We start from the raw sequence: 22091 nt of genomic DNA on the forward strand, positions 1-22091 counted from the left end.
TTACAGCATGACAGTAACAAATAAGTTACCCTTTCTAAAAAATTTTTTAGTGTTTTTCATTCATCAGTGCAATAACTGAGTTTTGCCAAAATACTCCAACAATGTTGCAGTATCAACTATAGGTGTACAGTACGACTCTGTGGGATTGTGAGTTTAGCCCATTGGAGCTCATTGAATGGACAAATATGCATTGAGATACAATTGTGTCAATGCAATATTTATGTGATATATTCACAGTATTGTATTAAAATATGGCAACAATATTTATACTGTATGTACCACCTAATTGCAACTTTAAAAAAGGAAGCTTTTTCTAAACAATTGTATACATTTGAATATGTAACATGGCCTCATAAAGCCAAAAAATAGGTAAACAGTATTTTGATGGAAGTGTTTTAAATTTATCACACAAGTGGTTAATTGATGCTCTCTAAGAGACATTCATATGATCGTTGTGTTTCTCGTTTTGGTGGAAAAAAAACAGTTTTGAGAAGGGAGAACATGGTTTTGAGTGCAGTGTTTCGTTTCGAAAGAGATTTGACAAAATGGTAAACTCGTTTCAGATTTGTCCTTAGTGTTTTGAGAAATTGAGCTATAGTTTCAGAAAATGTGTTTAAACAATTGAGAAAAACTGTATGAAAAGCTTCTTGCTTGTTCAGAACACCGCTGATAGACTCCTAGGGCCCTATTTTAGCGGATTGAAACGCAAAATAAATATTCAAATTGTTTTGATTGTATGTCACGTGATCAAACGGACGGGTGAGAGCCATGAGACTCAATCCAAACCAGTTGAAAGCAAAGTAAAGTGCAGCAGAAATGTCTCGATGCAGTTTTAAAGGGTACATACCAGGCTAGGTTTGTGGTGTTGTGTCGCCATCTAGAGGTCCAATCCGTCCAATCCAACGTTACCTATTAAATCTGTGGAGAGATTTCAATTGATACTGAACCTTGAAATAGTGTGCCTAGATTCAACAGGAATTGACCTTTGACCTCTGGGCCTAGATTCGTCTGGGAATAGCTTTTGACCTCTTGATCTAGAGTCATCAGGGAGTGACCTTTGACCCCTAGGACCTGTGGGTCTAGATTCCTCAGGGAGTGACCTTTGACCCCTAGGACCTCTGGGTCCGAGGTTGACGGGGGGTGAGGGGGATGGGGGGGTAAGGGGGAGGGGGACTGAGGGCGGGGGAGGGGGTGAGGCTGAGGGGGGGGGGGGGGGGGGGGTGAGGGTGAGGGGGGTGAGGCTGAGGGGGGGGGGGGGGTAATCACTGCTCCCCGGTTGTCCCAGGTCTGACCGTTATTCTCGATTGTAAACACACAAAAGATGGAACTATGCACACAATTCTGAAAAGTTTGGGATTGTGAAGCTGATTGGGAGCTGATGATGAGGCTCATTTTCACACAGTAACAAATAAATATTTGCTTTGTTACCTTTTCGTACTTGTGCACTGATTTCATCATTACATCCCCCTAAAGACAGTCTAAACATTTTCTTACCGTAGTGTTTTTCATTTTACTTATCAGTGCAATTACTGTACTGGGAGTTTTGCCAAAATAGGTAACATTGGTGTATTTTCAGAACTCCAACAATGTTGCAGTATCAACTATAGGTGTACAGTACGACTCTGTGGGATTGTGAGTTTAGCCCATTGGAGCTCATTGGATAGACAAATATGCATTGTTTCCTATTCTGCTACGATTGTGTCAATGCAATATTTATATTCTATGTTCCCAGTATTGTGTTACAATATGACAACAGGGCCGTGCAGAGACCTTTGAGGGGCAGGGGCGCTGATTCAAAAACAGCTTTAGTATTACGTCAACTTTGATACAACCCTTTCTGTAGTATTAATACTGTATGTAAAACTACATTTAGTTTGAGTAACGGTTGCAAGGTAAGGCCCCGTGTTTCATTTTTAGTTGTACATTGAGGTTAAACTGTGGATTTAGTATTATGTAGAATGACCCATTGTCTGTAGGGATATAGTATGGATACTACGATGTACGATCGTATGTAAGATCACACGATACATTTGGTTTGAACAAGGGTGATTCATTATTTAAAATAAAGATGACATGATGTTAACTACTCTGGTTTCATGTGCAGTTGTTTTAATAAAATGTACTTTATTTGTTAAATCCTCCCGGAGCCCCGCCGCTGGGCCCCTGGACGGGGGCCTCGGGCTCCGCCCCCCTGGACGGGGGCCTCGGGCTCCGCCCCCCTGGACGGGGGCCTCGGGCTCCGCCCCCCTGGACGGGGGCCTCGGGCCTCGGGCTCCGCCCCCCTGGACGGGGGCCTCGGGCTCCGCCCCCCTGGACGGGGGCCTCGGGCCTCGGGCTCCGCCCCCCTGGACGGGGGCCTCGGGCTCCGCCCCCCTGGACGGGGGCCTCGGGCTCCGCCCCCCTGGGGGCGTCCAGCTCCATGCTGACGGCCGACGCGGCGCAGAGACCCTCGAAGCACAGCTCCCTCCTGGGCTGGACCAGCCAGCTCAGCCCCTCCCCCTGCTGCTGCTCCTCTCCCTCCTCCTCCTCCTCCTCCTCCTCCTCCTCCTCCTCCTCCTGCTTCTCCTCCTCCTCTCCCTCCTCCTCCTGCTGCTCCTCCTCCTCCTCCTCCTGCTGCTCCTCCTCCTTCTCCTCCTCCTCCTCCTCCTCCTCCTCCCTCTGTCTAATTATGTCATTCCCTTACACACAAATGGCGACGCCGTGCTAATGACTCTTGGCCACTGCGGAGGTTGATCCAGTTGATCCAGAAGATAAGTCAGTTCAAACTGATTCATGTCCCGACTCGTCACGATGAGCGTGTGAAAGCATTCAGGTTCAACCCAACGTTGCTCCAGCTTTTAACCTGTTTCTGTGAGGGATCATATGCTTCATGTGAGGTTGTATTAATCACACAACCTCTGGTTGTCCGTACACGTCCGTTCAGGATCCGGTGAGGCATCGTCCCACAGTGGGGTTGGATTATTAGAACCGTGAAAACACGGGAAACTAGACTGTAATAAATACTTCCTTTGGTCGATGGTTTATTTAAAAGTACCTTGTTGACAAATACTATGTAGACAGTACGGGCCTGCATTTTGCCTGAGGTTTCTGTTTTTATCTACAAGATCTCTCTCACACACGTTCACTACACACACATACACTACACACACACATGTACACACACACACACACACACACACACACATACATATACACACACACACACACACACACACACACACACACACACACACACACACACACACACACACACACACACACACACACACACACACACACACACACACACACACACACACACACAGACACACACACACACACAGACACTTTTGGTTTCCCAGAAAACACGTGACATGCGCTGAGAGTGGCGGTTCAGCTCATTTACTTCCTCACTTGACGTTCCGTCGCAGCGGGGAGCCTTTCTTTCTCCGCTTTGAAAACCTTTCACCTGATTAACTTGTTTTATGAACACTTTAACCTCAGTTTCTTCCCTTATATTTATACTTTCATAACTTTTTGCCGTATGGGACGGAACGTATTTTCTCCATTCTACTATGGATGAGGAGAGAGAGGAGGGGGACTCTACCCCTAAGACCGCTCTGTCTGGGGAACTAGGCCGCCGGAGCAAAGCTAAGAGGTAAGAAGAGGATCTCTCTGTCTGTGAATGTTGTCCATCTCGGAGCTCAGCAGTGATACATCATGACTCCATCATTAGTCTGAGTAAAAGCTGTGTGTGTGTTGAAGCCCAGAGCAGCAGCAGACCTCAGGTTGATCAGTCGTATCGTAATGTGACTCTGACGTCACTCTAGATCCACAGTCGTCGTATCGACCACGTTTAAAACACGACGTGAACAGACAGACCAGAAACTCAGGAAGAGCAATACATCTGACCTGAGCAGTAGGGCTCCCCTGAGATGAACAGGGTTCTGTCTTTGTTCTCTACTGTGTTTGGTCTGCATGACTGCTGTCTGTGATCAAGACTGACAGTAAAACAGTGACCTCCATTTGGTCATTGTCTGTTCTTAAGGTGCGAACACACCAAGCGCGTACCTCGCGTACCATGTACGCGCGTAACGCACCTAAAATGTTGCTTGACCATTTTGTGTCAAAAATGGTCAGATACGCGCGTACGCATACGCGCGTAGATGAGACCGCCCAAACCCCCCCCCCCCCCCCAGCCTGTGGCTGCGCTGGATTTAGGAGTCCGAGGAAGGAAACCCAAACGCCGCTGTGTTTGGGTAGATGATAGAGCTTGGATCGGGTTAGATTAAATAATCTCGGATATAAATAACAATAATCGGGTTAAATAACTTCACATGGTGTGTCTGGTGTGTTTCCAGCATTCGTAGTGTTGATCAGCAGAGAAATAGTCCGCCAAGACGTTGAGGTTGCTTAGCAATCAGAGACTCTGTCCATGCAAGTGAACGGAGCGTTCCCTCTTCGTCATAACTATCAAACCAAACATCCTTCACATTCACCGAGCGAACATTATGAAAGTAAAATGCACATTTCTCGCTAGAAATGTTTCCATAAACGCATTTAATGGCGTAACTATGTTACTATTTCCACCCAGAATAAAGAAAGTTGCCGGCCGTGGCTGCCATGGACATGGCTGCGCTGGAGTCCGAGGTAGGAAACCCAAACGCCGTCGCGTTTGGGTGATAGAGTTTAGATCGGATTAGATTAAATAATCTCGGATATAAATAACAATAATCTGGTTAAATAACTTCACATGGTGTGTCTGGTGTGTTTCCAGCATTCGTAGTGTTGATCAGCAGATATATAGTCCGCCAAGACGTTGAGGTTGCTTAGCAATCAGAGACTCTGGCCATGCAAGTGAACGGAGCGTTCACTCTTCGTCATAACTATCAAACCAAACATCCTTCACATTCACCGAGCGAACATTATGAAAGTAAAATGCACATTTCTCGCTAAAAATGTTTCCATAAAAGCATTTAATGGCGTAACTATGTTACTATTTCCACACAGAATAAAGAAAGATGTCGGCCGTATGCTTCTGTCCAAGCTCACTACTCTCTGCCAATGACGTCGGGTCAAGCTCAACGCTGATTGGCTATTGCGGCGCGTATGAGCGTAAAAAGTTCAATTTTTTGAACTCCTCGCGTACGCGCGTATATGTACGCGCGTATATGTACGCGCGTATATATACGCGCGTATATGTACGCGCGTATATGTACGCGCGTATATATACGCGCCTCATACGCCCCTAACGCGAGTAAAATGTTGCTTTACGCGTGTACGCGTCTCATACGCGCGTAAACCAATGGTTCCCTATGGAAAAATTGCCAATTTTATACGCGTCGTACGCGAGTAACGCGCTTGGTGTGTTCGCACCTTTAAAGGTGCGGCCACACCAGACACGTATCTCGCGTACCTCGCATATAAAATCGCCATTTTTTCCATAGGGAACCATTGGTTTACGCGCGTATGAGACGCGTACACGCGTTACATGCGTATAAGCAACATTTTACTCGCGTTAGGGGCGTATGAGGCGCGTATATACGCGCGTACATATACGCGCGTACATATACGCGCGTACATATACGCGCGTACATATACGCGCGTACATATACGCGCGTACATATACGCGCGTACATATACGCGCGTACATATACGCGCGTACATATACGCGCGTACATATACGCGCGTACATATACGCGCGTACATATACGCGCGTACATATACGCGCGTACGCGAGGAGTTCAAAAAATTGAACTTTTTACGCTCATACGCGCCGCAATAGCCAATCAGCGTTGAGCTTGACCCGACGTCACTGGCAGAGAGTAGTGAGCTTGGACAGAAGCATACGGCCGACATCTTTCTTTATTCTGTGTGGAAATAGTAACATAGTTATGCCATTAAATGCTTTTATGGAAACATTTTTAGCGAGAAATGTGCATTTTACTTTCATAATGTTCGCTCGGTGAATGTGAAGGATGTTTGGTTTGATAGTTATGACGAAGAGGGAACGCTCCGTTCACTTACATGGACAGAGTCTCTGGTTACTAAGCAACCTCAACGTCTTGGCGGACTATATATCTGCTGATCAACACTACGAATGCTGGAAACACACCAGACACACCATGTGAAGTTATTTAACCCGATTATTGTTATTTATATCCGAGATTATTTAATCTAACCCGATCTAAACTCTATCACCCAAACACCGGCGTTTGGGTTTCCTACCTCGGACTCCAGCGCAGCCATGTCCATGGCAGCCACGGCCGGCAACTTTCTTTATTCTGGGTGGAAATAGTAACATAGTTACGCCATTAAATGCGTTTATGGAAACATTTCTAGCGAGAAATGTGCATTTTACTTTCATAATGTTCGCTCGGTGAATGTGAAGGATGTTTGGTTTGATAGTTATGACGAAGAGTGAACGCTCCGTTCACTTGCATGGACAGAGTGTCTGGATGCTAAGCAACCTCAATGTCTTGGCGGACTATTTCTCTGCTGATCAACACTACGAATGCTGGAAACACACCAGACACACCATGTGAAGTTATTTAACCCGATTATTGTTATTTATATCCAAGATTATTTAATCTAACCCGATCCAAGCTCTATCATCCACCCAAACACGGCGGCGTTTGGGTTTCCTTCCTCGGACTCCTAAATCCAGCGCAGCCACAGGCTGGGGGGGGGGAAGTTTTGGGCGGTCTCATCTACGCGCGTATGCGTACGCGCGTATCTGACCATTTTTGACACAAAATGGTCAAGCAACATTTTAGCTGCGTTACGCGCGTACATGGTACGCGAGGTACGCGCTTGGTGTGTTCGCACCTTTAATATAAGAGAAGGAAAAGATAACATGCTTAAATTAGACTTTGGCAAAGTTTGGTACTTCAGAGTTGATCAAACAGATCTATAATTCTGTGACTCTAGTTCAAAGTTTTAGGGTACTCTGACTAAAAACACATCAGTAACAAGGTATAATATTTAAGTATTATTTAAGGAAGTATGTATATTTCCTAGTATATTTATCATGATAATTAAGGACTTAAAAGCTGGAAACAAGTGAAATGCTCACACCTAAAAACAGCCTTGTAAGAAGAATTATCTTGTCAGTGTGAAAACTGCAGTGTGTGTGTGTGTGTGTGTGTGTGTGTGTGTGTGTGTGTGTGTGTGTGTGTGTGTGTGTGTGTGTGTGTGTGTGTGTGTGTGTGTGTGTGTGTGTGTGTGTGTGTGTGTGTGTGTGTGTGTGTGTGTGTGTGTGTGTGTGTGTGTTGAAGCCCAGAGCACCAGCAGAGAGCAGACTCCCTTGGACCCAGCTGTGACTCCATGAAGAGTGACCGGTCTATGAGTCCACCTTTCACCTTTAAAGATGGAAATCACCAACCTCCTAAGAAAAGGTGAGGATTCAGCCAATACATCAGGGCTGTTCAACTGGCGGCCCGCGGATCATCTTGATCCGGCCCGCCGATCATTAATCAGAACATAACAACGTCCGATCACAGGACCACTTGGTGCTGGATTGATTCATGGCTGAGGCCGTTTATTCTGCTGTTTGAATCGTATGAATTTGAATCGTTTTCTATGTTAGCTAAACGCATTGTGAATCAACACTCACAGTATGAAGGGTACTAAGTGTGTTTTTATGTCAACATGTTAGTGCTTAAATGCCCTTCTAGCTGCTTTCACTCATAGACGTACAGCCCGCTATTAGCCCGCTATTCCCCCGACGGGCCGTGTATGTGAACGACATATCCTGACATTGGACATCCTGAAAAAAGACTACCCCTGAGGTTGTATTTTAGCCGACGGAAATGTTAGATACATTGTATGTGAATGAGCAGTAGAATGTCTGCATTTCACACCATTTGAGTGGGCGTGTTACATGTTGAGTTGCACCCTAAACGATAATCAGCCTGTTTCCTTTTGTTCGCAGAAGGGTTTAAAAATATTTTTATGTTGCCACTGCTTTTCATTTGTGGTGAACGCTAAATGATAGGTCTTATAGATCCCCCTAATGTACACATCATACAATAAATTACAATACATGAGTTCACAGCTGCACGCGTATATAGAAAATGTTTTTTTTATTATTATGTTCCACCTTTCCTGCTGTGGGCTCCCAGACCGTAGTCGAGGAGCACAGGGGAGACGTTCCCTCCAGGGCCGATGTTCTCTCGGGGGGAACACCCTTCACTTTGACCGGCAGTGGGTCTGCTTAGAGGTCGGAATATGGTCCAAATGAAGCGGCCACCGATTCTTGACAGGCTGGGTACTTTATTCTTAGTGTCACTAACTTTATAGTACACGTTTGCAAAGACACAACCGGACTCGTTCATTACTTCACTAGACTGACACACGCTACCGCTCGCTCTCCTCGCTCGTCCACTCACACACACATACTGCCATTCCCGCGCACACACATACGCTACTCTCGTAACAATTATGATTGACAACAGTTAACTGAACATTATGGGGTCCCGGCTTTCCATTCCCTGTTTTCTCAGTTAAACACAGAAATCAACTACATTTTTCCCAGTGTTTGTTACACGCGACATTACGGAGGACAGGTGTAAAAACGGCTAATAACTTTTAAGCCTGTCCATATATTTTGAGCGGTTTCATCGCTCCTTGAAAGCTGCACTCCGGGCCAGTCTTACGGATGACGGTTGGGTCGATAGGCTCCCCTGGGTCATGTTGGGCCTCCGGACTGCCCCTAAGGAGGACCTGTGGGCTTCGTCAGCCGAGCTGGTTTACGGGCAGCCACTACGGGTTCCTGGGGATTTTATCACCACCGCCACAGCTCCCTGGTCGGCGGCCCAGGAGCGGACCTCGCTCCAGGACAGGGTCCGGGGTTTCGCGCCGGTGCCCACCTCGCAGCACGGCCTCCCGAAGGCTTGTGTGCCGCCCAGCCTGCGGACGGCGGAGTATGTGTTCATCCGCCATGATGCCCATCGGGGCCCTTTCCGACCTCCCTACGACGGTCCGTTTCGCGTCCTGGAGGCCGGTGACAAGGCCTTCCTAGTAGACATTGGGGGCAGGCCTGACTACATTTCGGTCGATCGCCTCAAGCCGGCCCACCTGGATCTGGACCAGCCTGTGGGCCTGCTGTGGCCCCCTCGGCCCCCGCACCGGTTCCGCTGAGTCGTTTCGGGCGGGTGCTCAGGGCTCCTTCCCGTTGGCCTTGACTGTTCGGGAGAGTGAATTCTGGGGGGGCGTCTGTAGCGGTATCGTAATTCACTGTGTATGTTGTATGGTGCGTGCCCCCTTTAAGGGAAGGGGGCGTGGGACCCACCTGGGTGGTGCGACGCATGACTTAAGGAACGCACCTCTGGCTGTGCGTGGTTCTGTGTTTGGGGAAATAAATCCTTCTCGTGTTATTTTCACCGGCAATCAAGTCTCCGTCTTCATTTCATTCCGATCTACTACACATTTCAATAATCTGAGAAAGATTATTGAATATTTTGATTATTGTTTTTCAGAAGGAGGCAGCAGAGAGCAGACTCCCCTGGACCCAGCTGTGTCTCCATGAAGAGTGGCTGGTCTATGAGTCTACCTCCTGAGCTTAAAGATGGACGGCCCTCCAGAGAGGAGAGGTAGGGGTTTCAAACAGACGATAAAAGAGACAAGTTGGTTGTTATTAGACTACTGATACTGATGTTAACAAGTCAGGGGAAATAAAAGTGTGTGTGTGTGTGTGTGTGTGTGTGTGTGTGTGTGTGTGTGTGTGTGTGTGTGTGTGTGTGTGTGTGTGTGTGTGTGTGTGTGTGTGTGTGTGTGTGTGTGTGTGTGTGTGTGTGTGTGTGTGTGTGTGTCTGGTAGCCCAGAGCAGCAGCAGAGAGCAGACTCCCCTGGACCCAGCTGTGTCTCCATGAAGAGTGACTGGTCTATGGATCTACCATGGAACTTTAAAGATGGAAATCACCAACCTTCTAAGAAAAGGTGAGGATTCAGCCAATACATCAGCCGATGATCCGGCGGCCCGCGGATCTTCTTGATCCGCCCCGCCGGTCATTAATCAGAACATAACAACGTCCGATCACAGGACCACTGTGAACGGTAGCGCTGCGCCGCAGTGCTACCATTCCGTAGCACTTTTATTTTTGACGCGAGCCGTTGCTGAACCGCGTCAATTTCAACAGAGCAGATCGAGCCGGGCAGGAAGTGAAAAAGTGAAAGCCATAGAGCATCCGGTCAATTTTCTAAATAAAACACAATACTAAGCTCATGTAGCCAATCACTCACTTCAACTTCACATCAACATTACTTCATGACCGGTGGCACCAGGTCAGCAGTCCATCAATCAAAGGGTCTCAGAGGGTCTGCAGGACGGCTGTCAGTGGCCAAGATTGACAGTAGAACAGTGAGCTCCATTTGGTCATTGTCTGTTCTTAATATAAGAGAAGGAAAAGATAACATGCTTAAATTAGACTATGACTTTGACAAAGTTTGGTACGTCAGCGTTGATCAAACAGATTTATAATTCTGTCATTCTAGTTCAAAGCATTAGGTTATTCAGAGTAAAAACATCATAAGCAAGTTATAATATCTAATTAAGGACTTGAAAGCATGACAAGTGAAATGTTTTCAGCTTAAAACTGCCTTGTAAGAAGAATTTACCTGTCAGTGTGAAAACTGCAGTGTGATTAAAAGTGTGTGTGTGTGTGTGTGTGTGTGTGTGTGTGTGTGTGTGTGTGTGTGTGTGTGTGTGTGTGTGTGTGTGTGTGTGTGTGTGTGTGTGTGTGTGTGTGTGTGTGTGTGTGTCCCATAGACACCAAGAGAGGTCAAAGGTCACCAGTGCTCAGTCTCTACAGCAGCATCAAACAGATCTGATCAAGGTGTGTAAATGTCCACCAAGACGTTGGACTTGGACTTGAAAGCATCTCTTGTCTAGCGGGACGTGAATCCAGGACAGATGCTTCTGATGTCTTCGGTTAGTTCAGAGTAAAGTTCTCATTGATGTTTGTTCTGTTCCAGAGGGCTGAGGAGAACGCACACGCTTTTCTAGACAAGGAGCTGAAGAAGCTCTGGAGGGTTCTCTTACCAGATTACCCACAATGCTCAGAGAGTCAGAGGGAGGAGGAGGAGGAGGTGGATGGTAAGAAGGAGGAGCAGAGGAGGCGCGCCATAGAGGGAGTGGTGGACATCACAAAGCTCTGCCTGATGGAGATGAACCAGGAGGAACTGGCCGACACACTGTGGGGTGGTAAGAGACTCTTATCTTGAAGACAGAGCAGTAAGAAACTTATTTGAAACAGAATATACTGTTATTTTGAAAAAGAGGAAACTCATGCGGAAAAAAGAGACAGAAACATTTAGAAATAGACTATCATGTTAAATAGTTTGATCCAGATGTGTAGTTTTTTTTTGGGGGTATCAGGTTAAATGGTTTGATCCAGATATGTATAGTTATGGTGGGGGTATCAGGTTAAATAGTTTGATCCAGACATGTAGGGTTATTGTGGGGGAATCAGGCTAAGTGGTTTGATCCAGATATCTAGGGTTATTGTGGGGGTATCAGGTTAAAGAATGTCAAGCATTATAGTGCAGCTGCAGAATAACTCAGTTGAAGAGATGCAACACTATCTTGTTATATCAGCATAACAAGTCACTTGACACTGATTCACTATCATTATTACTATCATTAGACCAATCATACTGCTGTGAAAATATCAAAATAGTCCTGAAGATTTTGAATCTGTAACATGTTTAACATGCCACTAAATATCACAAAGTTGATAATGAAATAGGAAATATTGACCTGGTTCAACTGATGTCACCTTCCACTAACTGATGTCTTTTGTTGTTTTATTTTTTAGCATCTGATGCCGTCGATTGCCAACAAAAAATTAAGTCTCATTTGCAGGAGAAGTTCAGGTGTGTGATTGAGGGAATCGCTAAAGCAGGACAGCGAACCGATCTGAATGACATCTTCACAGAGCTCTTTATCACAGAGAGAGGCAGTGGAGAGGTCAACAAGGAACATGAGGTCAGACTGATTGAAACATCTTCCAGGAAACCAGCAAATGAGGAAATACCAATCAGATGTGAGGACATCTTTAAACCCTTACCTGGACAAGATAAACCAATCAGGACAATAATGACAACTGGAGTGGCCGGCATTGGTAAAACCGTCTTAACACACAAGTTCACTCTGGACTGGGCTGAAAGCAAAACCAACCAGGACATACACTTCACATTTCTCCTCACTTTCAGAGAGCTGAATTTACTGAAAGGGAAAGAGTTTAGCTTGGTGGAACTGCTTCATCACTTCTTTAATGACACCAAAGAAGCAGGAATCTGCAGATTCCACCGGTTCCAAGTTGTCTTCATCTTGGATGGTCTGGATGAGTGTCGACTTCCTCTGGACTTCCAGAACAACCCGATCTGGACTGATGTCACAAAGTCCACCTCGGTGGACGTGCTGCTGACAAACCTCATCAGGGGCGTCCTGCTTCCCTCCGCTCGTATCTGGATAACCACACGCCCTGCGGCAGCCAACCAGATCCCTGCTGAGTGTGTTGACAAGGTGACAGAGGTGAGAGGGTTCACCGACCCACAGAAGGAGGAGTACTTCAGGAAGAGATTCAGAGAGGAGCCGCTGGCCAGCACAATCGTCTCCCACATCAAGAAATCACGAAGCCTCCACATCATGTGTCACATCCCAGTCTTCTGTTGGATCACTGCTACAGTTCTGGGGGACTGCTTCAAAACATCTCAGAAAGTAGAAGAGATGCCCAAGACCGTGACTCAGATGTACAGCCACTTCCTGAGGGTTCAGTCCATACAGGGGGACAGGAAGTATCATGGGAGAGCTGAAACAGATCCAGACTGGAGTTCAGAGAGCAGGGAGATCATTGTTTCTCTTGGAAAACTGGCTTTTAACCAGCTGGAGAACGGCAACCTGATCTTCTACGAGGCAGACCTGGCAGAGTGTGACATCGATATCAGAGAAGCCTCAGTGTACTCAGGAGTGTTCACCCAGATCTTTAAAGAGGAGTGTGGGCTGTACCAGGACAAGGTGTTCTGCTTTGTCCATCTGAGCATCCAGGAGTTTCTGGCTGCCCTTTATGTCTTCTTGTCCTTTATCAACACTGGGGTCAATCTGCTCAAAGAAGAACAGTTCATCTTCACCTATGGTGAAGATCAGATCCCTGCTGAGTGTGTTCAAGATGAACTCATCTTCTCCCATGATGAATTAAGCTCCGATGAAGATGAACCCAGCTCCGATGAAGATGAACCCAGCTCCGATGAAGATGAACTCATCTCCAATGAAGATGAACACATCCTCTTCTACCAGAGTGCTGTGGACAAGGCCTTACAGAGTAAGAACGGACACCTGGACTTGTTCCTCCGCTTCCTCCTGGGCCTCTCTCTGGAGACCAATCAGATTGTCCTACGAGGTCTGCTGGGACAGACAATAAGTAGCTCACAAACCAAGGAGGAAACAGTGTCTTACATCAAGAAGAAGTTAGGTGATAATCTCTCTCCAGAGAGAAGCATCAATCTGTTCCACTGTCTGAATGAGCTGAACGACCGTTCTCTAGTGGAGGAGATCCAACAGTCCCTGACATCAGGAAGTCTCTTCAAAACACGCGTCTCTCCTGCTCAGTGGTCAGCTCTGGTCTTCATATTACTGACATCAGAAGATAAACTGGAAGTGTTTGACCTGAAGAAATACTCAGCTTCAAAGGAGGGTCTTCTGAGGCTGCTGCCAGTGATCAAAGCCTCCAAAACATCTCTGTAGGTTCACTCATAATAATGTATGACAATACACAACACAATATACCTGATAGTAGAATACATAAGTTATAAGTAACAAAACATATCTGTAGGTTCACTAATAACATGTATCACAATAAACCCACTGACCCACTTTTCGATCAAAGATGAAGACAATAACTTTATTATGTTAAAAGTGAAAGTTACACAGATTATTAAATTAAGATTTAAGGATCTAATGTATTTCAATTAATAAAACATATCTTATTAAAAACCTTTGAAAATGTAATAACTGAGCCAATGATGTAGTATATGAGGTAACACTTTATTGTAGTTTCATCTCGTACCATGTTTAAATATCTGACCTTACAGTGACCCCTCCACCCTCATACCCCCTCCAGAGGATGCCTTTAAGGAGCAAAGACTGAATCTGGATTAATATGTAACTCTAAGGCTCCGCTATAGTAGAACTTCAAAAAGCTCTGGACTCCGTTGAAGCGTCTGCGTGGTCACGGAGTTGGGTACACAGAGTACTATAACAGAACCCTAAGGGTTACATATTAATCCAGATTCACTCTTTGGTCCTTTAAGGCATCCTCTGGATGGAGGGGGTAGGAGGGTGGAGGGTCACTGTAAGGTCAGATATTTAAACATGTGGTGCAAGATGCAATAATAAGGCTAAGTGTGACAGTTTCTCTCCAGAAATATAAAATAAAATAAAGTGATGCTTCATTTATTACGTTATTGGCTCAGTTATTACATTTTCGAAGTATTTTTTTATTATAAGCAGCTAATAACGCAATAAGTTATCACATTATTTGCAAAAAGTTATTACGTTTTTGGCTCAACCACTTTAGAACATTGTTGGCAAGTTATTTCGTTGTTGGCTTTATGGCATTTCAATGACCTTACTGGCAGTTATTACGTTATTGGCCACTATAACGTTATTGGTTGATCCCCACGTATTTCATTAAGTTTAAAGTAAAAGATGTAGGTCATTTTAATCAGAGTTCCTAACATATTGTGTTTATTGTGAAGGCTGAATGGTTGTCATCTGTCAGAGAGATGCTGTGAAGCTCTGGCCTCAGTTCTCAGCTCCTACTCCTCTAGTCTGAGAGAGCTGGACCTTGGTACCAATGATCTGAAGGATTCAGGAGTGAAGCTGCTCTCTGCTGGACTGGGGAGTCCACACTGTACACTGGAAACTCTAAGGTGAGTTTTACTCAATATCTCAAACAGTTACACCACAAGTTCTACATCAGAGGACATTGAACAGATATACCTCCAGAAAGTTAACGAGTCTAAATAAATACGTAGAATATGTCCTCTAAGGGCTCAAGACACATTTTCTCTGGCCTCAGTTCTCTGTGAAACTTAGCACAAAGTACAAACCAGTGTTTTAGTTTTCTGATTAAAGCAGAGTGTCTTCATGGGAACTTAAGTGGGTCGTGTTTCCTAACAGAGCGATCACACCGGCGCAGCAATACAGCCACGCTTTAACTCAGCACTGAACTAAACCTTGGCAGTCTGCGTGCATCGCAGCGCCATTACCACTCATCTTATCAAACACAAGACCTCCATCTCACTCTATTTGTGTTGCTATGAGAGTAAAAGGTGTACGTTGGATTCAGTTGGTTAATGATGGTATAAGATGTATGTTTTATTACATTCCTATTCTACTCAGAACCATGTAGTCGGACACTAGCTGCGTTTCCATCCCCCTGCTGTTATGCAAATTTTGAAGTATCGAATCAGTTAACTGATGGAAACACCAAAATTTGCATAAAAATCCTCTTAATTCGCGAAAAAATAAATCTGCTCGCTTGAGTTGTTTTTTGACTTATGCGAAAGAGAGTAATTGCGCAAAATGGGAGATGGAAACACTTTTCGAAACAGCTGTGCATAGCGAACATTGAAGACACGGGACTGACAACGTCTTTCAGATTTCCGCATAACGACCGGGCATAGCAACCACGCCAAAATCAACTTGGAAGGTCAATATCTATTTTTAAGCGTTTCTACATCCTTTAATTATACCATGGTCTGGGGGAATACTCGATTCTGATTGGCTGCAGGGTGTCCATTAAGCCTTCAAAAGGAGAGCTGGTAAATTGTGAAAAATGCATTAAACTGTAATCAGAAAACGTGGTTATATGCTACAGACCCTAGAGTATCTGTGGTATAAAGGCGGGGAGGAATTTCAAATGATCAATATGTACACTGTATCCTATAAATACTTCCATGGAACCGATGGCCAACGTGAATAATAGATACGTGTGGACCGATTTTTCCTTGCTCTAATCGAAGAAAAAAACATTACAGCTTTTTTAAATGGAAAACAACAACTAAATTCCACCATATACCTAACAGAGAGCATGTTATCAAAAGGATACGAGAAGTCCTGGAATGTGTGGAGTTTTCCGCTCCAACCACTTGATGGAAATGCACTTAATTCAAATTTCTTTTTTGCGAACATTGTAATGATTCGCTTCACCTTTTAGATGGAAACGTGACTAGTAAGGTGCACTTCAGAGTTGTTTAGTAAAGTTAAATAACGGATTCTTCTTTTAACTAAAGATTATCTTAAATCTTTAGTTATCTGACCTCTAAGTGTCATAATTTAAAGATCTACTGTATTGACATTTAGTTAAACTAACATGTCTTGTGACAAATTTCAAATAAAAAAATTAAGCACAGTTCCTAACATGTTGTCTTTATTGTTTGTATGCAGGCTTAATGGCTGTCATCTGTCAGAGAGATGCTGTGAAGCTCTGGCCTCAGTTCTCAGCTCCAACTCCTCTAGTCTGAGAGAGCTGGACCTTGGTACCAATGATCTGCAGGATTCAGGAGTGAAGCTGCTCTCTGCTGGACTGGGGAGTCCACACTGTACACTGGAAACTCTCAGGTCAGTTTTACTCAATGGTCAAACAGTTACACCACAAGTTCTACATCAGAGGACATTGAACAGATATACCTCCAGAATGTTAACGAGTCCAAATAAATACGTAGAATATGTTCTCTCAGGGCTCAAGACGCATTTTCTGCTTGCCAATTACTTTGTAATTTGGTGGCACCCTACCAAATGTGGTGGCATCCCTATATTAGACGTATGAATGTCCTTCGTCACGTACCATCCATCTGTGTCCATTCATGTGAAAAGATTCACTCACCTTTAATAAGTTGTTAATGTTTTGATTGAATAGGAGGTCTTTTGCTGTTTTTACCGCCAGCGCATCGACATCTCTTTCCTCACCAACCAACTCTTCATCCTCCTCCTCCTCCTCCTCCTCCTCCTCCTCCTCCTCCTCCTCCTCCTCAATCAAATACCTACTAATAATAACCTGCTGCTTACTGGATAATATCCTCCAATAAGGATTCATCTTCTTCTCTGGGTCATCCTGAATGGTGCATTTCTTCACATGCTCTTGAATAGCGCTAGTGCTGCTGTGACATTTCATTGAAGCTTTGCACAAAGTACAAACCAGTGTTTTGGATTTCTGATTAAAGCAGAGTGTCTTCATGGGAACTTAAGTGGGTCGTGTTTCCTAATAGAGCGATCACACCGGCGCAGCAATACAGCCACGCTTTAACTCAGCACTGAACTAATCCTTGGCAGTCTGCGTGCATCGCAGCGCCATTACCACTCATCTTATCAAACACAAGACCTCCATCTCACTCTATTTGTGTTGCCATGAGAGTAAAAGGTGCATGTTGGATTCAGTTTGTTAATGATGGTATAAGATGTATGTTTTATGAGATTCCTATTCTACTCAGAACCATGTAGTCAGACACAGCTGCGTTTCCATCCCCCTGCTGTTATGCAAAATTTGAAGTATCGAATCAGTTAACTGATGGAAACACCAAAATTTGCATAAAAATCCTCTTAATTCGCAAAAAAATAAATCTGGTCGCTTGAGTTGTTTTTTGACTTATGCGGAAGAGAGTAATTGCGCAAAATGGGAGATGGAAACACTTTCGAAACAGCTATGCATAGCGAACATTGAAGACACGGGACTGACAACGTCTTTCGGATTTCCGCATAACGACCGGCCATAGCAACCCCGCCAAAATCAACTTGTAGCGTCAATATCTATTTTTAAGCGTTTCTATCTCCCTTAATTATACCATGGTCTGGGGGAATACTCGATTCTGATTGGCTGCAGGGTGTCCATTAAGCCTTCAAAAGGAGAGCTGGTAAATTGTGAAAAATGCATTAAACTTTAATCAGAAAACGTGGTTATATGCTAGTATAGACCCTAGAGTATCTGTGGTATAAAGGCGGGATGAATTTCAAATGATCAATATGTACACTGTATCCTTTAAATACTTCCATGGAACAGACGCCAACGTGAATAATAGATACGTGTGGACCGATGGAGAGATAAAAGTTTTCCTTGCTCTCATCGAAGAAAAAAACAGCTAAAGTCCTGGAATGTGTGTAGTTTTCCGCTCCAACCACTTGATGGAAACGCACCTAATTCAAATTTATTTTTTGCGAACATTCTAAAGATTCGCTTCACCTTTTAGATGGAAACGTGACTAGTAAGGTGCACTTTAGAGTTGTTTAGTAAAGTTAAATAACGGATTCTTCTTTTAACTAAAGGTTATATTAAATCTTTAGTTATCTGACCTCTAAGTATGTCATAATTGAAAGATCTACTGTATTGACATTTAGTTAAACTAATAAAACATGTCTTATGAGAAATTTCAAATAAAAAAATGAATCACAGTTCCTAACATGTTTTGTTTATTGTTTGTGTGAAGGCTGACTGGCTGTCATCTGTCAGAGAGATGCTGTGAAGCTCTGGCCTCAGTTCTCAGCTCCAACTCCTCTAGTCTGAGAGAGCTGGATCTGAGTACCAATGATCTGCAGAATTCAGGAGTGAAGCTGCTCTCTGCTGGACTGGGGAGTCCACACTGTACACTGGAAACTCTCAGGTCAGTTTTACTCAATGGTCAAACAGTTACACCACAAGTTCTACATCAGAGGACAGTTATAAACCCAGCTTATAACTCAGTACCTGTGATGACCACATCCATGACTTTGTATCATTGGGGATGTAACACCTTGTTGTTTAGGTGGATATTCTAATACATCCATATGCCTGCAACCTTTCAATTATAAATATAAAATGAACTCAAAATATAATACTATTGCCCCCCCACTGTCCCCTGTATACGGGACAGTGATAGTTTAGAGCGGGGTGAAGTACAGGGGGTCTTTGGAGGGTCTTACCCCTAGCTGGACACCTCAGACCCCCTGAAAGCCTCAACAGAAACATTTTGGAGGGTCTCTGGAAAGAATGATTTGAAACTTGCAATCGTCAAACAAAACGTGTTTCAAAGCTTACTATGTCCAGTACTCATTATTTAAATAGCTAATTCTTTACTCACAAATATGAATAGGATACAGAATAACATTGTTATATTGTGTACCCAGTGAAGCGACAAACTCATTAAAGCTCTATTCATTATGAACTAATAAATAAGGAAAGCCAAGGATTAATACTTGTTAATTGATAGTTAAGTCCAGCTGTATTTCAACAGCTGTAAGCAGTGGTGTAGTGGTTCTGGGAGAAGTGGGGATACTCTAAGGGCCCTATTTTAACGGTCTGAAACGCAAGTGGGAAGCGCAAAGCGCAAGTAGCTTTGTGGGCGGTTCTACGGCGCTATCGCTATTTTAAAGGCGGATAAATGACACTTGCGTCGCGGCGCAAGTGTCAAAAGGGTTGGTCTGAAGCAGCCTAGTTACCCGTAGGTGTGGTTTGGGCGTAACGTCCAACAAACCAATGAGAGTGCCAGCTCCCATCCCCTTTAAGAGCCATGAGCGCATTTGAATCGGACGAGTTGATATTTTGACAGCGCGTCTGCAGTCTCCGATGAGTCAGATGCACATGAATTTCAAACTGCAAATGGCTCAGTTTATTGCCAAATAATATGGCCTAATTCACACATGGAATAAGGGGTTTTCTTCCACAACTTCAGAAAGCAAAGAAAACGTATATGATATAACATATGATATGCGGTAACTGTGGTTCTATTTAATGATATACGCAATACATTATAAACATTGTTTCTTATCAGTATTGTATGCTATCCTAATATGCATGTGTCCCCGCGGTAATAGACATTGCCATTGATTGTATTATGCGTTACGTGTTTAGTTTGCGTGTGTTTAAACAGAGCACACACGCGCGCCCGCATTCATTCATTATTTTTAACACTCACTCGCGGTAAAACAATGTTTTTCACGATCAAATACCCATCAATCGTAAAAGTTATGGGCATGTAGGCCTACACGATGTCTGTGTCAAGAATATAATATGTGTTTGCTGTACGGTGCTTGCAGATGCATTGATTTAAAAGTACAACTTATTACCGCTGCATCAGCTGTTCTTTCCCAAATAATTTACCAAGAATGTGCGGCTAGGTAGATGGGAGAAGCAAAGTGTATGCGCGAGGTGCACAAGCAATCCGTATGCATCGCATGCGCATGTATGCATGCGCCCTTAAAATAGCATCTGAACAACGCGCCACTGACTTTAAACCAGGTATTTCCTGGTCAGTAGCGCAGTTGTATTCAGAAACGGCAAAATACCGTTTGCGCCAGAACACGCCTCCTCCTTTCGCCGTACCGCCCCTTGGGGCGCATGATCATTCCCTAATTTACCGGCGAGTGGCGGTGGTGGGAAAAGAACGCTCTGCGCCAGTTCTAAACTAAAGTCACTTTCGCCGGATGCAAGATAGGGCCCTATGTGTCTTAAAGCGCTCTGTTATAAACACTAACATTAGGGATACTCTTGCATCTTTAGTGCACCCATAAATGGGCCAGTAATGTTGGCACATTGTCACTTAACTTCTGCTGCTTGGCCAGGATTGACTTTGCATCAGTCCTGGCCCACAGACTATAGGGTGAGACCACTACATTATTATGCATTCTGAGTGAACTATTGCTGATTCCTTAGTCCATCCACACATGGAAATAGGACAACTACTCTCACCGTGTAAGTAGTCTATCGGCCAGTCGTTTATTTAGTAATCTGTCTCTTGTACAGATGATGATGGCCAGAGTGCTGCCATTAGAAAATTAACATATTTGGCAAAGGGGGCTTGCAAATATTACTGCAAAGTATTGTATGTTACTTAGCTTAAATGTATTTAAAGTTTCACATGAATACATTTTAAATTCTAATAGATTAAGTTGTTGTTGTGAGCACTGCTTCATACAGTAGGTCTGAACATCACTGACTGCTTTAATGAGTCACTTAAACCGTTAGAACGGAGCATGAATCACAGGAAGGCCTGGGCCCGTGCACTGATCTTTCATTTGTTTCTGACATTAAAATGTCGTCTCCTTTTTGGGCCATCACCAGTTTGCACCCCTGATAATAATACTTTTGATCACGTTAGTGGTTTCCCTGATGGATCTATAATCTAGATGGTAGTACAATCTGAGGTAAAGTTGTTCTAGGTAAAGGTGATACTTTAATCAAGTGAAATATAAAGAAGTCAAAGTCCTGTGGTTGAGGGGACCTCGCTCCACAGCGGAATAGAGACTAGGGCTTGGGGCGCTACAATACTGATATATTATGTGGCCGTTGAATACCCGCTTGTTTCCGGGAAGGCTATCTTCCACGGGTGGCGCTGTGGCAAATGGTCCCAATCCAAATGTGGAGTGGTTTAGAAAACCTAACGTATTATGTGTGAGAAGCTTTCTCTTGGCCATCTTGAACCGCTGGCCAGAAGGAGCTCCACACATCCACACACACCTCGCCACCGGTGTCCCTTCACTGGACCAGGAAGTGCTTCATAAAAGGACCGTCACCAAGGCAACGCCACGTGTGTTTGGAGTAGGACGTTCACAAACTGGTTGGCAGACTGGAAAAACACAGGATTTTACACACACGTGTGTGTGTGTGTGTGTGTGTGTGTGTGTGTGTGTGTGTGTGTGTGTGTGTGTGTGTGTGTGTGTGTGTGTGTGTGTGTGTGTGTGTGTGTGTGTGTGTGTGTGTGTGTGTGTGTGTGTGTGTGTGTGTGTGTGTGTGTGTGTGTGTGTGTGTGTGTGTGTAGCTTGTCTGGCTGCCTGGTCACACAGGAAGGCTGTGCTTCTCTGGCCTCAGCTCTGAGCTCCAACCCCTCCCACCTGAGAGAGCTAGACCTGAGCTACAATCACCCAGGAGACTCTGGAGCTGCGCTGCTCTCTACTGGACTGGAGGATCCACGCTGGAGACTGGACACTCTCAGGTATGGAGAGGACAGCCCACCACTCAGGGACAAAGTCTCCTACAAGGATTCATGCTGCTAGATGAAGTGGTTTGAAAAGGCCGCTGTAAGTCATGCAGTGTAGAACGTTATGAGACGGCAGATGATGAAGGTGAATGTTTCAACATGCT

The 22091-nt window shown here is 44.6% G+C and overlaps 1 protein-coding gene across 2 annotated transcripts in view; it reads left to right on the forward strand.

The window, feature by feature from the left end:
- LOC130381847 (NACHT, LRR and PYD domains-containing protein 12-like) overlaps window positions 1–21592 on the forward strand; it is a 38811-nt gene extending 17219 nt beyond the window's left edge. Inside the window, exons 5-12 of one of the 2 annotated variants that reach the window (XM_056589658.1) lie at window positions 9459–9572; window positions 9799–9918; window positions 10748–10814; window positions 10954–11182; window positions 11796–13719; window positions 14737–14910; window positions 16430–16603; window positions 18463–21592. In XM_056589658.1, the coding sequence (XP_056445633.1) occupies window positions 9459–9572; window positions 9799–9918; window positions 10748–10814; window positions 10954–11182; window positions 11796–13719; window positions 14737–14910; window positions 16430–16603; window positions 18463–18790 (3130 nt within the window). In that variant the 3' untranslated portion in view covers window positions 18791–21592. Of the gene's footprint in view, window positions 1–9458; window positions 9573–9798; window positions 9919–10747; window positions 10815–10953; window positions 11183–11795; window positions 13720–14736; window positions 16604–18462 lie in introns of those variants that run through there. The other variant, XM_056589661.1, reaches the window with a different exon arrangement.
- Window positions 21593–22091: the final 499 nt, after the last annotated feature.

Source organism: Gadus chalcogrammus, chromosome 4, assembly GCF_026213295.1.
Source record: "Gadus chalcogrammus isolate NIFS_2021 chromosome 4, NIFS_Gcha_1.0, whole genome shotgun sequence".
NCBI classification, from domain to species: Eukaryota; Metazoa; Chordata; class Actinopteri; order Gadiformes; family Gadidae; genus Gadus; species Gadus chalcogrammus.